General features: G+C 43.2%; 1 protein-coding gene across 8 annotated transcripts in view; it reads right to left on the bottom strand.

Moving 5' to 3' along the window:
• Nucleotides 1-22,999, bottom strand: part of polk (polymerase (DNA directed) kappa) — a 130,582-nt gene that overhangs the window by 54,095 nt on the left and 53,488 nt on the right. For 6 of the 8 annotated variants that reach the window (XM_070886037.1, XM_070886075.1, XM_070886064.1 and 3 more), the window contains exons 4-5: nt 17,673-17,825; nt 4,300-4,431 (exon numbers count right to left, since the gene is read on the bottom strand). In XM_070886037.1, the coding sequence (XP_070742138.1) occupies nt 4,300-4,431; nt 17,673-17,825 (285 nt within the window). Of the gene's footprint in view, nt 1-4,299; nt 4,432-6,167; nt 6,207-17,672; nt 17,826-22,999 lie in introns of those variants that run through there. The other 2 variants (XM_070886093.1, XM_070886086.1) reach the window with 2 other exon arrangements.

Raw genomic sequence — 22,999 nt, 5'->3', positions numbered from 1 at the left:
GAACGCTGCCAAACAAAGGGTGATCCTCCTCACCATCTGCAGGGCAACAACCTATGGCCTCATGAAGAATCTTCTTGCTCCAGTGAAACCAACCACCAAATTGTATGAAGAACTGTGTACGCTGGTCTGGGAGCACCTAAATCCGAAGGAGAGCGTTCTGATGACGTGTAAAATCAATACCTTGCCAATGGTCTGAAGGCCAGGAAGTGGCGAGCTACGTCACTGAACTAAGGCGCCTTGCAGGACATTGCGAATTCAGTGGATTCCTGGAGCAAATGCTAAGAGACGTTTTTGTGCTTGGTATTGGCCATGAGATTATCCTTCGCAAAATATTGACTGTTGAAACACCAAACCCGAGCAAAGCCATAAACAATAGCCCAGGCATTTATGTCCACCAGTGATAACACCAAACAAATTTCGCAGCATAAAGATGCATCGGCAAATACTGTACACAAAGTAACATCATTTTCAGGCAGGAATGCATATGGCAGAACGAACATGCCTGCAGCTGCACGATCTCAGATGACTCAGAGTCTGCCATCAAGTGTGAATGCGAGGCAATTAACACCTTTTTGGCGCTGCGAAGGTGATCATCGAGCCCATCAATGCCGCTTAAAACACTATGCGTGCAAAGGCTGTGGAACAATGGGACACCTCCAGCGAATGTGCAGACAAGCTGCAAACCCTGCAAACCACCACATTGCAGAGGAAGACAGATCTATGGTGGATCAAACTGAACTAGAGACTCAAACCGAGGAGGCAGAAGTGTACGGGGTACACACCTTCACCACAAAATGTCCACTGATCATGTTAAAAGTTGAACTGAACGGAATTCCAGTATCCATGGAATTGGACATGTGTGCAAGCCAGTCGATCATGAGCAAAAAGGCCTTCGCGAGTTGTGGTGCAACAAGGCACAAAGGCCCAAGCTGAGCCCTATTCATACCAAGCTGAGAATTTACACTAAAGAGCTGATCCCTGTAATTGGCAGTGCAGCAGTAAAAGTCTCCTATGATGCACGAACTACCACTATGGATTGTACCAGGAGATGGCCCCACACTGTTCGGCAGAAGTGGGCTGGGAAAAATCCGCTGGAACTGGGATGACATCCGAACGCTTTCGTCCGTCGACGACGCCTCATGTGCCCAGATTTTGAACAAGTACCTGTCGTTGTTTGAGCCAGGCATCGGAAATTTCTCTGGGGCGAAGGTGCAGATCCACTTGGTTCCCGGTACACGACCCATCCACCACAAGGCACGTGCGGTGCTGTACATGCTGCAAGAGAAAGTGGAGATCGAGCTGGACAGGCTGCAACGAGAGGGCATCAGTGCGCCGGTTAAGTTCAACGAGTGGGCCAGTCAGATTGCTCTGATTCTCAAGGGCGAATGCACGGTCAGAATTTGTGGGGACTATAAAGTAACGATTAACCATGTTTTGCTGCAGGACCAGTACCCGCTACCCAAGGCAGACGATCTATTTGCGACCCTGGCTGGAGGAAAGACGTTCACCAAGTTGGACCTGACCTCGGCCTACATGACGCAGGAGCTGGCGGAATCTTCGAAAGGCCTCACCTGCATCAACACGCACAAAGGTCTATTCATCTACAGTAGATGCCCATTTGGGATTCGATCAGCGGTAGCTATTTTTCAAAGGAACATGGAAAGTCTGCTGAAGTCAGTTCTGCGCACCGTGGTTTTCCACGACGACATATTGATCACAGGTCAGGACATCATCGAACATTTGCAGAACCTGGAAGAGGTTCTAAGTCAGCTAGATTGTGTGGGTCACAGGTCGAAACGCTCGAAGTGTGTTTTCCTGGCGCCAGAGGTCGAGTTCTTAGGGAGAAGAATCGCTGCAGATGGCATCAGACCCACCGACACCAAGATGGAGGCCATCAAGAACGCGGCGAGACCACAGAACGTGATGGAGCTGCGGTCGTTCCTGGGACTCCACAACTATTTTGGTAATTTTCTACCCGGGTTAAGCACCTTGCTAGAACCTCTACACGTTACTACGCAAGGGAGATGACTGGGTATGGGGGAAATCACAAGAGATTGCTTTTGAGAAAGCCAGAAATCTGTTATGTTCCAACAAACTGCTTGTTCTGTATGACCCATGTAAACATTTAGTGCTAGCTTGCGATGAGTCTTCGTACGGGGTCGGGTGTGTTACAACAAGCAAACAAATCGGGAACATTGCAACCGATCGCTTATGCGTCCAGGAGTTTGTCCAAGGCCAAAAGGGCCTACAGCATGATTGAAAAATAAGCTCTGGCATGTGTTTACGGGGTTAAAAAAAATGCACCAGTATCTGTTTGGGCATAAGTTAGAGTTAGAAACTGACCATAAGCCTCTCATATCACTATTTTCAGAGAGCAAAGGTATTAATTCCAGTGGCACAAAGGCAAAACGTCCATATAGATGGACTGTCTTTTGTGGGGTAATCACATGGTTTTGCCAAAGTCAGGGAAAAGTTCATACGTGACCTACACAGTGCCCACCCAGGCATAGTAATGATGAAAGCTATAGCCAGATCCCATGTGTGGTGGCCCAGCATCGACTCAGATTTCGAGTCTTGCTTGCGCCAATGTAACACTTGCTCTCAACTGAGCAATGCACCCAGGGAGGCACCGCTAAGTTTGTGGTCATGGGCCCTCCAAACCGTGGTCGAGGATCCACGTGGACTTCACTGGCCCATTTCTTGGTTATTGTGGTTGCTTATTCAAAATGGATTGTATGTGTAATAATGTCTGTAAGCACGTCCACCGCCACCATCGAAAGCCTACAAGCCATGTTTGCCACGCACGGCCTTCCTGATGTCCTCGTCAGCGACAATGGGCCATGCTTCACCAGTGCTGAATTCAAGGAATTCATGACCCACAGTGAGATCAAGCACATTACATCTACCCCGTTCAAGCCCGGCCAGGCAGAACGGGCAGTCGAAACCATCAAGCAAAGCTTGAAACGCATGTCGGAAGGCTCCCTGCAGACCCGCCTGTCCCGAGTCCTGCTCAGCTACCGCACAAGACCCCACTCGCTCACCGGGGTTCCCCCTGCCAAACTGCTCATGAAATGGGCACTCAAAATAAGGCTGTCTCTAGTCCACCCTGATTTCCATGATCATGTCGAGGACAGGCGGCATCAACAAAACACGTACCATTATCGCACAAATTTGTCACGCGATATTGAAGTCAATGACCCTGTATTTGTACTCGACTATGGACACGGTCCCAAATGGCTTGCTGGCACTGTCGTAGCCAAAGAAGGGAGTAGGGTGTTTGAGGTCAAACTTGCAAATGGACCAACTTGCAGTAAGCATTTGGACCAAACCAAACTGAGATCCACAGACAGCCACGAGCAACCTGAAGAGGGCACCACCAACTTCGACCCTCCGATACACACCTAAGTGGCAATCGACATCACGGTTGACCACAAAGCTGAACTCATCATCCCCAGCAGCCCAGCGAAGGCCCAACCAACTCACCAGCACCTGTGTTTGTACCGAGACAAATCGACTAGGGAGCAGAAAGCCCCAGATCATCTCACCCTGTAAATAAGTGTACTATTGACTTTGGGGTGGGGGGGGGGGTGCGGAGTGATGTTATGTATGCAACACCTTGTAACCAGCATTCTACCGCCACCAGAGGGGGCATCTGTTGGCGTCCCAAGGAATCCCAGCATCCCTTGGGAATTCTGCATATAAGCAGGCCTCCCATGCTGTACCAGCACTCTGGTGTCAGAATAAAGAGACTAAGGTCACGCTTACTCAAGTCTACAGTACTCAGTCACATTGCTTTATTTGAGACATAACACTTTTTTCTTGCTATATATGACGAAATATCACATCAGGTAGCTGACAATCATCAAGGGGAGCACGAGATGATGCACTTTCTTTCACAAGAATGTAAGCCATTAGAGAGCAGCCTCAAGTGGGTGGGAGTGAAGACAGGTTGAAGAGGGGAGTTTTGAACAGGACAGCATTGCGAGGCATATTGGGAGAAAGGTAAATCCAAGAAAACTATATCAAAAAAGAACAAGCATGAATTGGATGAAAAATTGAGTGTAGATTTTTGGAACATTAACTCAGAGCTAATAAATAAACGATTAACAGGGAAACTTTAGTGCAAGAGAATAAGGAAAGTGCTTAGAAAGATTATTGAAATTAAATAACAGGAAAATAGCACAAGGCAAGGAAACAATCATAATTGTATTGAAAGGAAATAGAAGACAAATTTAACAAAAGGACAAAGAAGCACTGAACAAAATAATGGAATAATGATCTGGAAAAAAAAAAACTTGCCTCCTTGCTTACTGCTCGATACTTATCAAAATTTGCTGGAATGATAATCAAATTTGGACACAGCTTCTTAGCAATAAACCCAGGCATAGCTGCACGCACTCCATATTTCCGGGCATGATAATTTGATGTTGACTGAAAGAATAAATGTTATTGCATTAGGAAAAAACACTCAGGATAACTACAAAAACTATCTACAAGAATTAATAACTTGACGGAATATGATTATAAAAATCTTTAAAAATCAAAAAGTTCAAATTTCCATAATTAGCATGTAATCATGTTAAATTATACAACATTTAGAACTGTTGAATTCAATACACTTTAAAGCATATTTAAAATATAATTGCACAATTTAGTGAATATAATCATTTGTGAAAGACCAAAAGCATTTAATCGTTAAAAATATTCTAAATACCAGCAGATCCCGTGACATTGCTCATCAGTAGCCTGGGGACAAAGATCGCAAATGTGCATTGGTCAGGAGAAATTCAAAACTGTACATTTGTGGAAGCCTGGATACCATCCCCTTGTGATCAGTGCCGCTGAGAGGCAAAAAAGCAGCAGTGAATTCTCAGGTCAATTCTCTTGTTGCTACTTGTGGGACTTCCCTGTGTGCAAATTGGCTGCCCGTTTCCCTATATTACAACAGTGACTACACTTCAAAAATACTTCATTGGCTATGAAGTGCATTAGGACAAGCTGAGGTTGTAGAAGGTACGACATAAATGCTCGCCCTTTCCCTTCCATTCCTTTCACGATGGCACAGAAAACATTGTGACTCAAAGACAGTCAATAGATGGAGATGGCAACAGTGATAGGCAGAAGAAGTCTCCAAGGTGGCGCCATGGAGACCAGTACTACCTATCTTGTGGTTGCAGCTGAGAAGTTTCAGAATTAATTAAGCAATAGTGCCACACTGCATTGGAGAGCAGGCTCACAGATTAAGAGGTAAGCAATATAAATAGGAACGTGGAAAGAGCTGGACGCATTAACATTTATGGCCATGATGACCTTAACACTTACTGGCAGTGCCGTCTAGATTGCAAATCTTGTCTAAAGGTTTCTTGATGGAGATGGCAAGTTTCTTCACTGCCTTTCTTAGCCGCCTGAGGCAAGGCTCTTCTGCCAATCTCAGATAGCTGTGCCTGGGATACTACCCCCAATGGGTAGCTTAGCAGAAGGTTCAGACAGTATGCCGCCGGACACTTGACATCTGCAGCTAGCCCTTTCCTGTTGATCTTGCTCAGCTAAACGAGCAGGGAATGCAAAACCCCTTTGTGTTTTAATACCAAATAAAAGCAACAGTTTCCTTCTCAATTTTCACAATTAAGATGCTGGTTCAGTTGCATCAACATTTCATTTGGATGGCAGATGTGGAAGCTTTCAAATATGGTTCTTTCCTCACTGCAACACCAATTCGCTGCTCGCAAATTAGTTGCTGCATTTCCGAAATTACAAAAGTGACAACACTTCCAAACAAAAAGTAATTAATGGGATGTAAAGTGCATTGGTCGCCCTGAGGTCAAGAAAGGGACTAAATAAATGCAAGTATTTCTTTTCGTTCTTTCAATTATCCTAGCTTAAAATGCTAATTGTATTTAGGCATGCATAATACATTGAAGCTTCCCCATTGGCACCAATATGGAAAGTAGCATTCCGGGATCAGGAGGCATGCAGTATACAACACTCCTGATTTTACATCGCCATTACAGTCTACGACTATCAGCATAAGCCTTTACACCAACACTAACATTTAGCCATAAAAACAGAAAAAGCTAGAAATACTCAACAGGCCAGGCAGCGTCTGAGGAGAGAGAGAGAAAGAGTTAAAGTTTCACGTCGATGATCCTTTGTCAGTTCTGCCTGACCTGTTAAGTTCTTCCAGCATTTTCTGTTTTTATTTCAGATTTCCAGCATCCGCAGCATTTTGCTTTTGTATTAGTAACTTTTAGACTCCTGTCTTTCATAGATCAATGAATCTCGGGCACTGCATCCAAATACTGGATAAATAAATGAATCTGTGGACTGATAACCTTTAAGGAAGTTAAATGTTCAAATATTAAGTCAATAAACATTTTGCAGACTCTGAAAACAGTTCGGTTTTTGCTATCATGTTGATGAGTACAAAGCCCAAATAAATAAATCTCTACAATTCTTTATGTAAGTGTATGCCTATGTGATCAACCATTAGGATTGAGATCTGTTATTTGAAAATGTCACGAACTACCAGCAAAGAAACCTCGAACTAATGACGATTTCATACCCAACCCTTCAAGTTCACATGGTTTGAGGTAACAAATTCAGAAAGCCCACCCATAAGACTAAACATTTCATAAATTGTGCAGACACTTCATTAAAGAGTTTATTATAAAATAGGTGCTGAAAGCACAACACTGAAAAGTGGATTAGAACAATTTGTTGTTTGTAAAGTACATTAATAGCGGACTATACCGTGTCCATGAGGGCAGCATGGTCCAGCCCCCACTGCAATATGTGGGCACTAGGTCCATGCAGCAGAGCTGGTCTCCAGTCCACTTGGTTAATCCTTGCCACTGGACCAAGCCCAAGCTCTGTCAAGCCCGTGTGGTGACTGGTGTGCAACGGCCACCATACGTTAAAAAAAATCCACGCACAGGCATCTTCCACCCTTCAAGATGTATTAGGTCCTTCATTGAAACACCTGTGAACTCATCCCTTTTTGGCATGGAAGCAAGTCATCCTCGATACGAGGGACTGCCTATGATGATGATGATGCAGTGTAATTTTTTTCCTTTATTTTTTTCTCTTCAACTTTCTGCCTTCCTTTACTTTCCTAAAGAGGTTCACTTGCTGTGATACAGGGGGATTGAACACCCTCTAATTACTTGTCCCAAGTATTCTCTGCCCCAGAAAGCTGTGGAGGCTGGGTCATTGAATATATTTAAGGCGGAGAATGACAGATTTTTGAGCGATAAGGGAATAAAAGGTTATGGGGAGCAGCCAGGGAAATGGAGCAGAGTCCATGATCACATCAGCCATGATCTTATTGAATGGCAGAGCAGGCTCGAGGGGCCATAAGGCCTACTCCTGTTCCTATTTCTTATGTTCATATTCATGTAGGAGTCGTGACATTAACTCAACTGCGAGAAGCATCACAGCTGATCGCAATCCTGGCCGCAACCAAACTCCACCCACCCACCCACACATAATCCAAACTGCTGGATAGCAATCAGAAAGGTAATCAATGACTGATTTTTACCTCCCGAATGAAGGATGCTTAAGAATTGGTACAGCTTAGCTAAAATCAGCTAATTCAGTACAGACTGGGGACCAGACTTGGGACCTTCATAATTTCCAGAGTTCAGCTATACGAAATAAACATCCTGAACCATTGGAGGGGTCTTTTTAAAAAAAAGTAGGAACTTGCATTTTAATAGTACCTTTCACCAAAGCACTTCATAGCCAAATAAGTACTTCGAAGCAAAAGCAAAATACTGCGGATGCTGCAATCAGAAATAAAACCGTGAGAATGCTGGAAACCTCAGGGAAGGGAAGGAAAGAACAAAAGGGAATGTCTGGAGTTCTTCGAGGATGTAACGAACAGGATGGATAAAGGGGAACCAGTGGATGTGGTGTATTTGGACTTCCAGAAGGCATTTGACAAGGTGACACATAAAAGGTTACTACACAAGATAAAAATTCACGGGGTTTGGGTAATATATTTGCATGGATAGAGGATTGGCTAACTAACAGTAAACAGAGAGTTGGGATAAACGGTTCATTCTCTGGTTGGCAACCAGTAGCTGGTGGGGTGCCGCAGGGATTAGTGCTGGGAACCCAACTATTTACAATCTATATTAGCGACTTGGAAGTAGGGACTGAGTGTAACGTAACCAAGTTTGCTGAAGATACAAAGATGGGAGGAAAAGCAATGTGTGAGGAGGACACACAAAATCTGCAAAAGGACATAGACAGGCTAAGTGAGTGGGCAAAAATTTGGCAGATGGAGTATAATGTTGGAAAGTGTGAGGTCATGCACTTTGGCAGAAAAAAAAGAGCAAGTTATTATTTAAATGGAGAAAGATTGCAAAGTGCCGCAGTACAGCGGGACCTGGGGGTACTTGTGCATGAAACACAAAAGGATAGTATGCAGGTACAGCAAGTGATCAGGAAGGCCAATGGTATCTTGGCCTTTATTGCAAAGGGGATGTATAAAAGCAGGGAAGTCTTGCTACAGCTATAAAAAGGTATTGGTGAGGCCACACCTGGAATATTGTGTGCAGTTTTGGTTTCCATATTTACGAAAGGATATATTTGCTTTGGAGGTAGTTCAGAGAAGGTTCAAACATAGAAACACAGAAAATAGGTGCAGGAGTAGGCCATTCGGCCCTTTGAGCCTGCACCACCATTCAAGAAGATCACGGCTGATCATTCCCTCAGTACCCCTTTCCTGCTTTCTCTTCATACCCCTTGATCCCCTTAGCCGTAAGGGCCATATCGAACTCCCTCTTGAATATATCCAATGAACTGGCATCAACAACTCTCTGCAGTAGGGAATTCCACAGGTTAACAACTCTGAGTGAAGAAGTTTCTCCTCATCTCAGTCCTAAATGGCCTACCCCTTATCCTAAGACTGTGTCCCCTGGTTCTGGACATCCCCAACATCGGGAACAATCTACCCGCAGCTAACCTGTCCCATCCCGTCAGAATCTTGTCTGTTTCTACGAGATCCCCTCTCATCCTTCTGAACTCCAATGCATAAAGGCCCAGTTGATCCAGTCTCTCCTCATATGTCAGTCCAGCCATCCCGGGAATCAGTCTGGTGAACCTTCGCTGCACTCCCTCAATAGCAAGAACATCCTTCCTCAGATTAGGAGACCAAAATTGAACACAATATTCCAGGTGAGACCTGACCAAGGCCCTGTACAACTGCAGTAAGACCTCCCTGCTCCAATACGCAAATCCCTTAGCTATGAAGGCCAATATATCATTTGCCTTCTTTACCGCCTGCTGTACCTGTATGCCAACTTTCAATGACTTATGAACCATGACACCCAGGTTTCATTGCACCTCCCCTTTTCCTAATCTGCCACCATTCAGATAATATGCTGTCTTCGTGTTTTTGCCCCCAAAGTGGATAACCTCACATTTAGCCACATTATACTGCATCTGCCATGCATTTGCCCATTCATTTAACCTGTCCAAGCCACCCTGCAGCCTTTTAGCGTCCCCCTCACAGCTCACACTGCCACCCAGTTTAGTGTCATCTACAACTTGGAGATATCACATTCAATTCCTTCATCCAAATCATTGATGTATATTGTAAAGAGCTGGGGTCCCAGCACTGAGCCCTGCAGCACTCCACTAGTCACTGCCTGCCATTCTGAAAAGGTTGATTCCGGGGATGAGGGGATTGACTTATGAGGAAAGGTTGAGTAGGTTGGAATTCAGAAGAATGAGAGGTGATCTTATCGAAACGTATAAGATTATGAGGGGGCTTGACAAGGTGGATGCAAAGAGGATGTTTCCACTGATGGGGGAGACTAGAACTAGAGGGCATGATCTTAGAATAAGGGGCCGCCCATTTAAAACAGAGATGAGGAGAAATTTCTTCTCTGAGGGTTGTAAATCTGTGGAATTCGCTGCCTCAGAGAGCTGTGGAAGCTGGGACATTGAATAAATTTAAGACAGAAATAGACAGTTTCTTAAATGAAAAGGGAATAAGGAGTTATGGGGAACAGGCAGGGAAGTGGAGCTGAGTCCATGATCAGATCAGCCATGATCTTATTGAATGGCGGAGCAGGCTCGATGGGCCATATGGCCTATTCCTGATCCTATTCCTATTTTTTATGTTTTTATGTATGTGATAGGGTGGAAGGCAGAAGAGATTTAGAGACAAAAGGGATGATGGTGCAAGACAAAAGGAGATGGTAATGGGACAACTTAAACAAAAGATGAGTCTAGCTAGGCTGTAAATGGCAGAATCATCAACAGATGCCATGGGAAAGAGGGAAAAAAAACAGAAAACAGGAAGAAAATAAACTCAGGGCAGGGGTTACGGTCTGAAATTGTTGAACTCGATGCTGAGTCCAGAAAGCTGTAAAGTGCCTAAATGAAAGATGAGGTGCTGTTCCTCGAGCTGACATTGAACTTCATTGGAACAGTGCAAGAGGTCAAGGATGGAGAGATCAGAGTGGGAGTGGAGAAAAGAATTAAAGTGACAGGCAAACGGAAGCTCGGTCATGCTTACGGATTGAACGGAGGTGTTCTGCAAAGTGGTATACTGATGACTGTATCGGTGCCGTTTCCTATTCTTGCACTGAACTAAAAAATTTTATTCTCAATGCTTCCGTCTTTCGGATGAGATGTAAAAGATCCCATGGCACTATTTCGAAGAAGTGCATGGGAGTTATCCCGGCCAATATTTATCCCTCAATCAACATAACAAAAAACAGATTATCTGGTCATCATCACATTGCTGTTTGTGGGAGCTTGGTGTGCGCAAATTGGCTGCCGCGTTTGCTACATTACAACAGTGACTACACTTCAAAAATACTTAAGAGACCTTCCTTTTTGTTCTTTCCTCCCGTCCTCCTGCCCCTCCTTAAGATCCTGTTGCATCTCTTAACTTTTCCAGTTCTGATGAAGAGTCACAGACCTGAAACGTTAACTGTTTCTCTCCACAGATTCTGCCTGACTAGCTGAAATTTCCAGCATTCCCTGTTTTTATTTAAGTACTTTGAAGTGTAGTCATTGTTGGAATGTAAACAAACATGGCAGCAAATTTGCACACAGCAGGTTACTACAATCCGCAAGGAGATAATTGCTAACATCATATATTTTAGTGCTGTTGGTTGAAGGATATATATTGGCCAGGACCAGGAAAACTCCCCTTTGAATAGTGCCACAGGATTTTTTTTTTTTTTTTTTAAACAGGCAAATGGGGCCCCAGTTTAACACCTCATTTGAAAGACAGCACTCCTTCACTGCTGCACCGAATTGGAAGCCTTCATAATGTGCTTAAGACTCTGAGACTCATTACCTTCTGAATTAGAAGCGAGAGTGTTACCAGTGAGCCAAGATTGATACTTAAATGACAAAACAGCATCTCTAAGCTTGGAGTTCAATAAAAGTTACACCAAGTATTGTTTTTGTTTTATCTTTCTTCCTCTAACTGCTTTTAGGCCTCCGCCAGTACCACTCACAGTGTAGCCTTACCATTTAGAATAGCCAGCAAAGGTTTCAGGTGTATAGACGTTGCATTTTCTCATGGTAAAATAATTGGTGTCAATTAAAAAGGACAAGGTCACAGTCTCTCCTGCTAAACAGAGTGGCCATGGTTCCCCTAATCTACACATTATATTATCTGGTATTACTGGAAAGGCAGATTTCACAATGGTTCCATTTTGACATTCCTGTTGCGTAGCTGCTGTTGGAGAGGAAATAAGTTCTGTCACGCTCTCAGAACTTGTTACACTCCAGGACAGTAAGAATATCCCAACAGTGGATAGTCAAGGGGCTATATGGGGGGAGGAACTTAACACAATCACAATCACCAATGAGGTGGTACTCAGTAAGATAATGGGACTAAAGGCAGATAAATCCCCTGGACCTGATGGCTTGCATCCTAGGGTCTTGAGAAGTAGTGATAGGGATAGTGGATGCATTGGTTGTAATTTACTAAAATCCCCAGGATTCTGGGGTGGTCCTAGCAGATTGGAAAACTGCAAATGCAATGCCCCTATTTAAAAAAGGAGGCAAACAAAAAGCAGGAAACTATAGACCAGTTCGCCTAACATCTGTGGTTGGGAAAATGTTGGAGTCCATTGTTGAAGAAGCAGTAGCAGGACATTTGGAAAAACAAAATTCAGTCAGGCACAGTTAGCATGAATTTATGAAAGGGAAGTCCTGTTTGACAAATTTGCTGGAGATCTTTGAGGATGTAACAAACAGGGTGGATAAAGGGGAACCAGTGGATGTGATGTATTTGGACTTCCAGAAGGCATTTGACAAGATGCCACATAAAAGGCTACTACACAAGATAAATGTTCATGGAGTTGGGGGGTAATATGGATAGAGGATTGGCTAACTAACAGAAAACAGAGAGTCAGGATAAATGGTTCATTCTTGGGTTGGCAATGGGTGCCGCAGGGATCAGTGCTGTGAACCCAACTATTTACAATCAGCTTAGTGACTTGGAAGAAGGGACCGAATGGAACGTAGCCAAGTTTGCTGACGATACAAAGATGGGAGGAAAAGCAATGTGTGAGGAGGACACACAAAATCTGTAAAAGGACACAGGCTAAGAGAGTGGGCAAAAATTTGGCAGATGGAGTATAATGTTGGAAAGTGTGAGGTTATGCACTTTATCAGAAAAAAAAAATCAAAGAACAAGTTATTAATTAAATGGAGAAAAAGTGCAAAGTGCCGCAGTACAGCGGGACCTGGAGGTACTTGTGCATGAAACACAAAAGGTTAGTATGCAGGTACAGCAAGTGATCAGGAAGGCCAATGGAATTTTGGCCTTTAGTGCAAAGGGGATGGAGTATAAAAGCAGGGAAGTCTTGCTACAGTTATACAGGATATTGCCAAGGCCACACCTGGAATACTGCGTGCAGTTTTGGTTTCCATATTTACGAAAGGATATAGTTGCATTGGAGGCAGTTCAGAGAAGGTTCACGAGGTTGATTCCGGAGATGAGGGGGTTGACTTATGAGGAAAGGTTGATTAGGTTGGGCCTCTACTCACTGGAATTCAGAAGAATGAGAGTTGATCTTATCGAAACGTATATGATTATGAGGGGGCTTGACAAGGTGGATGCAGAGAGGATGTTTCCATTGTTAGGGGAGACTAGAACGAGGGGGCATAATCTGAGAATAAGGGGCCGCCCATTTAAAACGGAGATGAGGAGAAATTTCTTCTCTGAAGGTTCTAAATCTATGGAATTTGCTGCCTCAGAGAGATGTGGAAGCTGGGTCATTGAATAAACTGAAGACAGAGATAGACAGTTTCTTAACTGATAAAGGGGTATGGGGAGCGAGCAGGGAAGTGGACCGGAGTCCATGATCGGATCAGCCGTGATCATATTATATGGCGGAGCAGGCACGAGGGGCCGGATGGCCTACTCCTGCTCCTATTTCTTATGTTCTTATCCTGCTTCCTGAAGTATGAGCAGAAGGTGGAACTCATTACAGATTTTGATGGGCTCAGTGGACAGAACCTATCTCTTCCACCACAGCCTCTGTAATTCAAAAAAGGCAATAATCATAATACACAAGAACGTAAGAAATAGGAGCCCTTGAGCCTGCTCTGCCATTCAAGATCATGGCTGATCTGAAGAGGGATATTCTAGTAACCAACAACTACATTGACAGAATGTAATTATTTGATCAGGTCTGGAATGAGCTTCCATTGTATGATCAAAATAGAAAGGAAATATTCAGAGAATTTGTTTTTATGCCAAGGATTGTGAGGGCATGGAATGCACTAACAGAAACAATGAAGAAAGTAGAATCCATAATAGCTTTTAAAGGGGAAGTGGATAAATATTTGAAAAATAAAAACTTAATGTTATGGGAAAGAGTCCAGGGGAATTAAACTAAGTGGACAGCTTTTTCAGAATGGCTTCATGTGCTTCAATATTCTATGATTTTACAATTTTATAACACTTGCAAATACAGGGTATGTAACAGTGATGTGTCCCCTGAACGCAACATTCAACTTTTGTGAAGTAATCATGAAGGAATGTATAAGAAAGTGGTGGCCGGCCACTAAATTCTACAGCTTCTTTACATCAAGGGCAACCATCTTCCTTAATGTACTGCATAAAATTTGGGGAATGTACTTGGGATTTATAATTCTCACAAATGTGGGTAAAATGTTGGAAAAGGGCACATTCCTCCACAAAACAGATATGCACTGAGCTGAAGCAATATAAAATTCTTCACAGATACAGACTCCGTTTGCATAAAATAGTGAGCCTGCCTTCATCAAAGCAGAGAATTGGGATTAAAAATATATAAAATTGCCGTAGCAAACAAAATGGCTGAGCAGGCTTGATGACCTGTTCATGTTCCTTTGTAGATGGCTGCTGGAGATGTATCAGGATCCAACACCTTGACTGATGGTCAGAAGTTAGGAAAGCATTCGAAGTTCTGCTTAATGCGATGATCTGGCAAGGTGCTAGATGTGCCAGTCCTGATGATGCTTCACATCCACCTTGACGGAGGGAAGCCCCCCCGCCCCCCCCCCAAGTTTTAAGGCAAACTGGTACAATATTCATGAAGAATTTTGTATTGCATATCCCCTTTGTGGAGAAATTACTCCACTTGCAAAATTTTGTCCACATTCTTGGGCGTATTACAAGTCCCAGATAAATTTCCCAAATTTTACACAATACATTAAGGAAGATGGTAGCTCTCAAAATTAAAAAAACTGTACAATTGGATGCCTGCCAATTTGGATGGATGCCTGCCACACCTTTTCTGCTGCACTGTCAAAGCTACTGTCTTCAGGGTGAGACGTTAAACTGAGGTCTCATCTTCCCACTCAGGTGCACATAAAATATCTCATGGCATTATTTCAAAAGAGTTATTCCCAGTGTCGTCGCCAATATTTATCCCTCAACCAACATTACTAAAACATATTTTCTGCTCATTATCACATTGCTGTTTGTAGGCGCTTGCTGTGTGCAGATTTCCTGCTGTTTTTCCTACATTACAACAGCAATTACACTTCAAAATCACTTCACTGGCTGTAAAGTACTTTCAGATGTCCTGAGGTCATGAAAAGTGCGACAGGTATATAAAACATTCCAGAAATAGTGTGGAACCAAGGATCTAGCAAGAATGAGGAATTTAAAGAAATTAGTATTTGTAAAGAAATAGTACTGGAAAAATTAATGGGACTAAATGTCAACAAATATCGGGGACTTGATGGCGACAGAAAGTGGATGGATGCATTGATTTTCAACCTCCAGAATTCCCTAGATGCTAGAACAGTCCCCATGAATTGGAAGGTGGCAAACATAACCCTGCTATTCAAGAAAGGCGAAATAGAGAAAACAGGGAATTATAGTCCATTTAGCCTGACATCAGTAGTAGGGAAAATGCTAGAATCTATTATTCGGGACGTGGTAACACGGCACTTGGAAAATCATAATGATTGGGCAGAGTCAACACAGATTATGAAAGGGAAATCGGGTTTGTTCATTTTTTGAGTTTGTAATTAGCAGGATAGATAAGGGGGAACCAATGGATGTTGTATATTTGGATTTTAAGAAAGCAGTCAATAAGTTGTCACACAAGAGATTGTTCCATGCAATTTGGGCTCATGGGATTTGCGGTAATGTATTAGCATGGATTAAGGATTGGTTAACAGACAGAAAACAGAGAGTAGGAATAAACAGGTCATTTTCAGGTTGGCAGGCTCGAAGTAGTGAGGTACCGCAAAGATCAGTGCTTGGGCCTCAGTTGTTTACAATCTATATCAATAGCTTAGATGAGGGGACCAAGTACAATATATCCAAGTTTGCTGACGACACAAAGTTCGGTGGGAATGTAAGCTGTGAGGAGGACGCAAGAAATTCGATATAGTCAGGTTAAGTAAGTGGACAAGAACATGGCAGATGGAACATAATGTGGAGAAATGTGATGTTATCCATGTTGATAAGAAAAATAGAAAAGCAGAATATATTTTTAATAGTGAAAGACTGGGAAATGTTGGTATTCAGAGAGAGCTGGGTGTCCTTGTACACGAATCACAGAATGTTAACATTCAAGTACAGCAAGCAATTAAGAAAGCAAATGGTATGTTCGTCTGTATTACAAAGGGATTGGAGTACAAGAGTAAAGAAGTCTTACTGCAATTATATAAGGCCTTGGTGAGACTGCACCTAGAGTACTGTATACAGTTTTGGTCTCCTGACCCAAGGAAGGATATACCTGCCTTACAGGGAGTGCAATGGAGGTTCATTGGACTGTTTCCTGAGATGGGGGATTGTTCCATGAGGAGATTGAGAAGACTACGCCTAGATTCTGTAGAGTTTAGAAGAATGAGAAGTGATCTCACTGAAACATATATAATTCTCAAGGGCCTGGCAGGGTAGATGCCGAGAGGATGTTTCCCCTGGCTGGGGAGTCTAGAACGAGGGGTCACAGTCTCACAATAAGGGGGTCAGTAATTTAGGACTGTGATGAGGAGAAATTTCTTCACTCTAAGGGTTGTAAATCTTTGGAATTCTCTACCCCAGAGAGCTGTGGATGCTCCATTGTTGAGTATATTCAAGTCTGGGATCGATAGAATTTTAGGTACTAAGGGAATCAAGAGATATGGGGATAGTATGGAAAGGTGGAGTTGAGGTAGATCAGCCATAATCTTATTGAATGACAGTGCAGACACAAAGAGCCAAGTGGCCTACTCCTGCTTCTATTTCTTGTTTCTTAAGTCTTTCTTTCTTTCAATTAGCAGGAAAAGGGTTGTTGTTTAACCCCTTTTCTGGTTATGAGTTGTCAGTTGCAGTGTACTCAGTACTGAATCCACTGTATTATTTTATTATACTGTTGTTATAAGTGGTAGCTACTTTTATATTCAATGGAAATAATAAAAACTTTTGTTTAAAAAAAATACTAAGAAGATTCTTTGCTGTCCAACGATGACCATGACCTGTTCTCTCGTTTATTCTCGATAAAATCTCAGCTTGCCAAAGCATGACAATAGCAATGTTAATTCTACTACAGAAATATTTTGTTGATAAATAATGCTCTAATGTTAACATAATTGTATTATGGAATTCTCTTCAACGCACTCAGGATGTAGTTGTATATTAAATCAAATTTTGTCACTATTTCCTTTTCCCATGGAAAAAACCATTTCAGAAATACATCTCTTTTTTTTTTAAATTGAATTTTGTACTTGGGAACATGTTGAAACAGAACCCAAAATGTATTATTGGTTCATATAAATGTTATTCTTTGAAACTGCAGAATGTACTGTAATTTGATTTGTTTTTATAAAATGGCACAAGAACCATTTTGTCAATTCAATGCAGTTACTCTAAATACAATTGTTCCAATTTTATTTTGAGTGATAAGTTCACTACATTAATTACAGATACATCCAATACATTTCACAAAGAAATAAACTGATATTTTTAAGCTCCATTTGCAGACGTTTAAAAAAAGTTAACCATTACAGTGTGTCCACAAATCACATGCTTCTTCCAACAGACTTTGAAAAATTATATTTTGTACACAAAATAGTTGTGCAGTTAAAATCCAATAATTTGTGGATACTGCACAATAGGAGGAGTCATAGCATGACAAAAAAGCTCCAAGGGATCATGGGAGTGATATATTTTTATCATTTATTTTCCAAAATGTAATCAGAATCCATACCAGCATACTCATTGATCCAACAGCCATTGGTTTGTCTTTCAACTCTGGGGTATCTTTCATTTCCACAGCAGCATAAAAAGCATCCATGTCAATGTGTATAATCGTGCGACTGAGGTCACGACTCTTCTCCAGTTCAATTGCAAGTCGTTCCACCTAGATGAGCAATAACAAGATCAAGCCATCAATTATATACAGATTAGACAGAATTTCATGTTACATGAATGAAGTTATTTTTATCTCGGTGATCAAACCGATTACAATAAGGATGCTTCCTCCTCAAGGTATTTTCTCACTTTTGTCTAGTATAGGTCTCACCCACCGCACTAGAATGGTACCAGGGAATTCAGTTATGTGGAGAGACTAGAGAAACTGGGATAGTTTTCTGTAGAGCAGAGAAGGTTATGGGGAGAATTAATAAAGGTACTCAAAATGATGAGGGGTTTTGACAGAGTAAATAAGGAGAAACTGTTTCCACTGGCAGGTGGGCAGTAACCTAGAGGACACAGTATTAACATAATTGTCAAAAGAACAAGGAGAATGTTTTTTTATGCAGCAAGTTATGATCTGTAATGCGCTGTGCAAGAGGGTGGTGGAAGCAGATTCAACAATAACTTTCAAAAAGCAATTGGATAAATACTTGAAAAGGAAAGATTTGCAGTTCTATGGGGAAAGAGTATGGGTAGGACAAATTAGATAGCTATTTCAAAGAGCCAGCGCTGACATGATAGGCCAAATGGCCTCCTTCTGGTTGTATGATTCAAAAATGCAAGAAGAGTGATCTATCACATTAGCCCACTTGTAGAATACAAATGTATGGATCCTCATTATGTAGCCTTGATTTCTTCATGGACTACTTTGGTAAGGATGACACCATAACAGCCAGTTCGCATGTTATAGCTGGCACCCAAAGCTGGAACAGAATTCTGACTCAAATTCACATTTACTGGAGCCAAAGTTTTCTTACTTGCCACATAAATTATATAAAGCTGCAGTAACATATTGTGTTAATTATTTATCTCACATCAATTACTACAGGGGGTATATAATATTCACTTACAACACACATTTACCCCTTCAGTAAAACTTACCAGGTACATTCCCTTACATATTTTCTAGGGCAGAATACTGGGAAAACAAATAAAATATCCCGATTACCAGAACTAGTTCAGAGTGCTTGTACCTTTTTGCCATCATTCATCAGGCCTCAAGCCCAAGAACTCTTCATCCAATCGGAACGCAATCCAGCCCTTGTCAGAGTATTCTTGCAAAGCATTTTAATAAAGAACTCACTGGACTCAAGACGAAAGACTCTGACTCAGATGCACTTGATGGTTTCTCTAATGATTCACTTAACACAGGTTGTCAATGGTACATCAACTCCATCCCGCTCCCTGGCAACTGTCTGACAGCATCCAGGCTGTGTGCAATCTTGGTGTCAGATTTGACGCCGAGATGAGCTTCCAACCACATATCCACGCCATAACTAAGATCACCTATTGCCAACTCAGTAACATTACACGACTCCATCCCTGCCTCAGCTCATCTGCTGCCGAAACCCTCACCCATGCCTCTGTTACATCTAGATTTGACTGTTCCAATGCACTTCTGGCCAGCCTTCCACGTTCTACCTGCTGTAAATTTGATGTCATCCAAAACTCTGCTGTCCGTGTCCTAACTCGCACCATACCCGTTCACCTATCATCCCTGTGCACGCTGACCTACATTGGCTCCTGGTTGAACAATGCCTCGATTTTAAAATCTCATCCTTGTTTTCAAATCCCTCCATGGCCTCGCCCCACCCTATTTCTGTAATCTCCTCGAGCCCTACAACCCTCCGCGATATCGACACTCCTCCAATTCTGGCCTCTTGACCATCCCCGATTATAATCACTCCAACATTGGTGGCCGTGCCTTCAGCTGCCAAGGCCCCAAGCTCTGGAATTCCCAGCCTAAATTTCCCGCCTCGCTACCTCTCTTTCCTCCTTTAAGATGATCCTTAAAACCTACCTTTTTGTCCCATCTTCCCAATATCCCTTGTGTCTCTGTCAAACATTGTTTGATAACGCTCCTGTAAAATGCCCCTTGGGACTTTTTACTATGTTAAAGATGCTATATACATACAGGTTGTTGTTTAAGTGGATTATTACGACTACATCTACTGGCTCAAGAAATTTGGTGAAACTTTCAGATATCTAATGTGGTCATCAGTGGAGTTTTTGGGGAGAAAGATCGCGGCGGACGGCATTCGGCCCACAGACGCCAAAACAGAGGCTATCAGGAACGCGCCCAGGCCACAGAACATCACGGAGCTGCGGTCGTTCCTGGGACTCAACTATTTTGGTAACTTCCTACCGGGGTTAAGCACCCTTTGAGAGCCCCTACATGGGTTATTGCGCAAAGATGAGAACTGGGTATGGGGGAAAAAAAACAAGTAATTGCTTTTAAGAAAGCCAGAAACATTTTATGCTCCAGCAAACTGCTTGTATTGTATAACCCGTGTAAAAGACTTGTGCTAGCATGTGATGCGTCGTCGTACGGAGTCGGATGTGTCTTCCAACAAGCTAACGTTGCGGGGAAGTTGCAACCTGTCGCCTATGCTTCCAGGAGCTTGTCTAAGGCCGAGAGGGCCTACAGCATTATTGAGAAAGAGGCATTAACGTGTGTGTAAAGAAAATGCATCATAGCTGTTTGGCCTCAAATTTGAGCTGGAAACCGATCACAAGCCCCTCATATCCCTGTTCACTGAAAACAAGGGGATAAATTCTAATGCCTCAGCCCGCATACAAAGGCGGGCACTCAAGCTATCAGCATATAACTACACCATCCGCCACAGGCCAAGCACCGAGAACTGTGTGGATGCTCTCAGTCAGCTACCAGTGCCCACCACGGGGGTGGAAATGGCGCACCTGCAAACTTGTTGATGGTGGTGCAGCCCGCAGACTTGTTGATGGTCATGGAAGCGTTTGAAAATGATAAATCACCTGTCACGGCCTGCCAGATTCGGACTTGGACCAGTCAAGATCCTCTGCTGTCCCTAGTAAAAAAAACTGTGTACTGCATGGGAGCTGGGCCAGCATCCCCGTTGAAATGCAAGAGCCAATCAAGCCGTTCCAGCGGCGAAAGGATGAGCTGTCCATTCAGGCAGACTGCCTGTTGTGGGGTAACCACTTAGTGCTACCAAAAAAGGGCAGGGAGACGTTCATCTCGGATCTCCACAGCACACACCCGGGTATAGTAATGATGAAAGCGATAGCCAGATCCCACATGTGGTGACCCGGTATCCACTCTGACTTAAGAGTCCTGTGTACGGCAATGCAGCGTGTGAGCACACACCCAGAGATACCACTAAGTTTGTGGTCCTGGCCCTCCAGACCATGGTCGAGGATCCATGTCGATTATGCGGGCCCGTTTCTCGATAAAATGTTCCTGGTGGTGGTGGATGCTTTTTCAAAATGGATTGAATGTGAAATAATGTCGGGAAGCACCGCCACCATTGAAAGCCTGGTCAGTGGTCAGTGACAACGGGCCATGTTTCACTAGTGCCGAATTTAAAGAATTCATGACCCGCAATGGGATCAAACATGTCACCTCGGCCCTGTTTAAACCAGCCTCCAATGGGCAGGCAGAGCGGGCAGTACAAACCATCAAACAGAGCTTTAAACGAGTCACAGAATGCTCACTCCAAATCTGCCTGTCCAGAGTACTGCTCAGCTACCGCACGAGACCCCACTTGCTCACAGGGGTGCCCCCGGCTGGGCTACTCATGAAAAGGACATTTAAAACCAGACTCTCGCTGGTTAACCCCAACCTGCATGATCAGGTACAGAGCAGATGGCAGCAACAAAATGTAAACGATGGTCGCACCACTGTCATGGGAAATTGATCTGAATGACCCTGTGTATGTGCTAAACTATGGACATGGTCCCAAGTGGAAAGCGGGCACGGTGATAGCTAAAGAAGGGACTGAGGTGTTTGTAGTCAAACTAGACAATCGACAAATTTGCAGAAAGCACCTGAACCAAGCGAGGCTGCGGTTCAGACTGCCCTGAACAACCCACAGCAGACACCATTTTTTGAGAGCCCACAACACATACCCAAAGGATCAATGACACCACACCGGACCAGGAAATCAAACCATCATGCCCAACAAGGCCAGGCTCACCAAGCAGCTCTGCAGGGCCAACAACACGCCAGCCCAGCGATGGCACAGCCAACACACATTTGTACCGAGGCGGTCCACCAGGAAAAGAAAGGCTCCCGACAGCCTCACCTTGTAAATAGTTTTCACTTTGACTTTGGTGGGAGGGGGTGGTGAAAGAGTGATGTTGTGGATCTGTAAAGCATGCACTCTCATGTTCCACCACCAGGGGGCTCATCCCCTGAAGTCCCAAGGGATCCCAGCAATAAAGACTGATGTCACTGTTACTTTAACCTCCCTGTGTGCAGCCTCATCTGTGTTCGGGACACAATAGTTCAGCTTGTGGATCTACACAGTCCAGGATCAAGGGATTAAATATTCTACTTTTACTGCAACACAAGAATTCTTGAATTCACTGCACATTTAATTTTCCAGCCGCACAACTTTTCCCACTGTATTTCATTTGTACTTTTTCATTCCTCAGAGCCAGGATCAGCAATAGATTCTGGAGAGCAATTTTTCACGATTAGTCATATATCGGATAGTGGATGCATGGTTTTGATCTTCCAGAATTCCCTAGATGCTAGAATGGACACCGTGGATTGTAAGTTAGCAAATGTAAACTCGCTATTCAAGAAAGGCGAGATAGAGAAAACAGGGAATTATAGACCAGTTAGCCTGACATCAGTAGTAGGGAAAATGCTTAGTGAAAGTAAAAAAAGATTAGTGAAGACAAATGTCGGTCTTTTACAGACAGCAACGGGAGAATTTATAATGGGGAACAAGGAAATGGCAGAACAATTAAATAAATACTTCGGTTCTGACTTCATGGAAGAGGACACAAATAACGTCCCAGAAATGCTTGGGAACCAAGGATCTAGTGAGCAAGAGCAATTAAAGGAAATGATCATTCGTAAGAAAATAGTGCTGAACAAACTAATGGGACTGAAGGCCGATAAATCCCCAGGGCCTGATGACTTGCACCCCAGAGTACTAAAAGAGGTAGCCATGGAAATCGTGGATGCATTGGTCGGTGAGACCACACTTGGAGTAGTGTGTGCAGTTTTGGTCTCCTTACCAAAGAAAGGATATACTTGCCATAGAGGGACTGCAGCAAAAGTTCACCAGACTGATTCCTGGGATGGCAGGACTGTCGCAAGAGGAGAGATTGGGTTAACTGGGCCTGTAT

Source organism: Pristiophorus japonicus, chromosome 1, assembly GCF_044704955.1.
Source record: "Pristiophorus japonicus isolate sPriJap1 chromosome 1, sPriJap1.hap1, whole genome shotgun sequence".
NCBI classification, from domain to species: Eukaryota; Metazoa; Chordata; class Chondrichthyes; family Pristiophoridae; genus Pristiophorus; species Pristiophorus japonicus.
Note: the sequence above shows the minus strand (reverse complement) of the source record. Positions and strands in the feature narration are given on the sequence as shown.